General features: G+C 39.0%; 1 protein-coding gene across 1 annotated transcript; it reads right to left on the bottom strand.

Moving 5' to 3' along the window:
* Positions 1 to 281: 281 nt before the first annotated feature.
* Positions 282 to 1923, bottom strand: LOC120160750 (probable carbohydrate esterase At4g34215). The gene is made up of 2 exons (XM_039171101.1): positions 1264 to 1923; positions 282 to 724 (listed from the first exon to the last, which is right to left on the bottom strand). Exons 1-2 carry the CDS (start codon positions 1840 to 1842, stop codon positions 539 to 541), a joined length of 765 nt encoding a protein of 254 aa, XP_039027032.1. The 5' UTR covers positions 1843 to 1923; the 3' UTR covers positions 282 to 538.
* Between the last annotated feature and the right edge of the window lie 276 nt (positions 1924 to 2199).

Genomic DNA, 2199 nt, shown 5'->3' with positions numbered 1-2199 from the left:
TTCCAAAAGTAATCTTACATATTATAAACCAAGCGAACATCAGTGTCAGGCAAACTTATTTTATAATTAAGACTATATTTTTCATGAAAAAAATATTGTAGACACCTATTCATAAAAAAAGTATAGTTTGAGCCTTTATTTTATAATAAAGACTATATTTTTCGTTAATTATTTTTATTTATCAATTAATGTTTAAAAGCACAAAAAATTATTATTAACGTGTAACATTGAAGAAAAGTCATAATGCTTTTAGAGATGACAGTATTTTGGATTTCAAAGGGTAGGAGCATGGCAAACATGGTAAAACTCCCTTGAAGGTAAATGGACAAGAAAAATGACGACAACCGTATAGCGAGAGCAAGGGATTTATTCAGATTTACCCGGACTGGAGATCGAAACTCAACATCAAATGAGAAGGGAAAGGATGTGGCAAACATGATCAAGTGAAGCTACACATGAAATGAAATAAACAAATCCGACGCCCACGCAATGAAGCCTCGAGATTTACTTGCATTCAAAGATAACCAAGTTTTTCGAGTTATTGAATAAATGCATCGGCCAACATGTGCCCCAACATAACCTGAGCCTCGGTTGTCAAGTGAAGATTGTCCTGTTTCAAAGGCAACCCTTTGGCATCCACACACGTCACATTCGGCAGATTCATCCCCAGCTGTGCTGCTCTTACTTTCTCCCTGTATCTCTCATCGCCTGATGCAATTGCAACCTGCAAATTGTTCTCCACCTCAGCGGTGAATCATAAATATTTTTTAGGGTGGGGTCGATATCTATTAATAATAGAAATTATTTATACAAAACAAACAAAAATAAAATTTCAAGGTGAACATTATTAGTAAAATGAAAAACTAATATAAAGAAATTTGAATTTTAGATGGGCACGTGCCCACCTTAACGTGCTCATAGATGGGCGGAACACAAGTTAAATTAGGGGGCGCCATGACCCCCTCAAAATTTAAAAATTTTAATTCTAGGGGTCAATTTTTTTCTTCAAAAATTCAATTTGGCTCTCAATTTTTAGAAATTCAAATCAAAGTTTAAATTATTTAACTTTTAATTAAACTCTCTCCCATAATTAAAAAAAAAAACTTAATTTAAACATAGATTTTTTAAAATTATAATTTGATCCCTCCAGACTCTTATCATCAAATTTTGCCGCTGCATAGATCCCCAATACTCCACGTTATAAATAATTCCCATTATATGTGACGAATATATGAAATTTAAAACAAAAAAAATGAATCAGACCTGAATGATTGGAAGCGAAGGCAACCCAAGATCTCGACGTAAGTTATGAATCAACCTCTCCATGTTTCCCTTGTAGGCTTCAGCATCATGAAGCGACGACGTATCGCTCTCCCCTTGGTACCAAAGCAAAGCCTTGATTTCCCCTCCACTCTTCAAACTCTCTTTACTTCTCTTAAGCATATTCTCATACAATTGGTGCCCACGATCCCACTCCCTGATGGCTGTGCCGCCCACGGCGCAAGGAACCAGACCCAGGCACTCGCCGCCCAGATGATCCCTCACCGCGTTGGCGAACGACATCCCGGGCCCCACTCCGCAGACCTTGTGAGTATCGATGTCGTGGTGGAGCGGCTCCCGTGCGGCCTCCCAGTTGAGGGTGGCGCTGAGGCGGAGGATGCAAAGGTGCGGCTGACATTCCGGTGGGACGATGCCATCCCAGTGGCTTTGGCTGTGGTGGTGGTGCTTGGAGACGCCGCCTCGGCCCGCCATATTGCTTTGGCCTGAGAGGATGAAAATGTGTTTGGGTGTTGGGTTGAGTTGACCTTGTTCTGCAACGAGAATGTTCGTCTTTGTCTCCATGTAGATGTGTTGGATTTGTCTTCGATGATCGATATTACTTCAAAAGATGTGGTTTGGTTGGAAATTTGAAGCTAAATGACGATCCACTCATCAACTGCTTTGCGTAATATCAACGCAGCTTGTAGATGCAGTCTGGTTATTATCATTATATTATTCCAAAGTTGGTAGGAAAATTAAAATTATATGTATAAAATAACGTTTAGCTGTAGGTGTATGATTTACTCAGTTACCAGCGCCTCAACTACCATTTCAATATCAGTAATTTTCATAACTGTAATAGTCAAATCAGGAAAATTACTCCAACCGGTTACTGGTCAATACCAGTTCAATTAACGGTTATTACCTGTATCGTTTTAC

Source organism: Hibiscus syriacus, unplaced genomic scaffold (assembly GCF_006381635.1).
Source record: "Hibiscus syriacus cultivar Baekdansim isolate YM2019G1 unplaced genomic scaffold, ASM638163v2 tig00111392_pilon, whole genome shotgun sequence".
Classification (NCBI taxonomy): Eukaryota; Viridiplantae; Streptophyta; class Magnoliopsida; order Malvales; family Malvaceae; genus Hibiscus; species Hibiscus syriacus.
The sequence above is the reverse complement of the archived record's forward strand: the minus strand, read 5'-3'. Positions and strand labels throughout refer to the sequence as shown.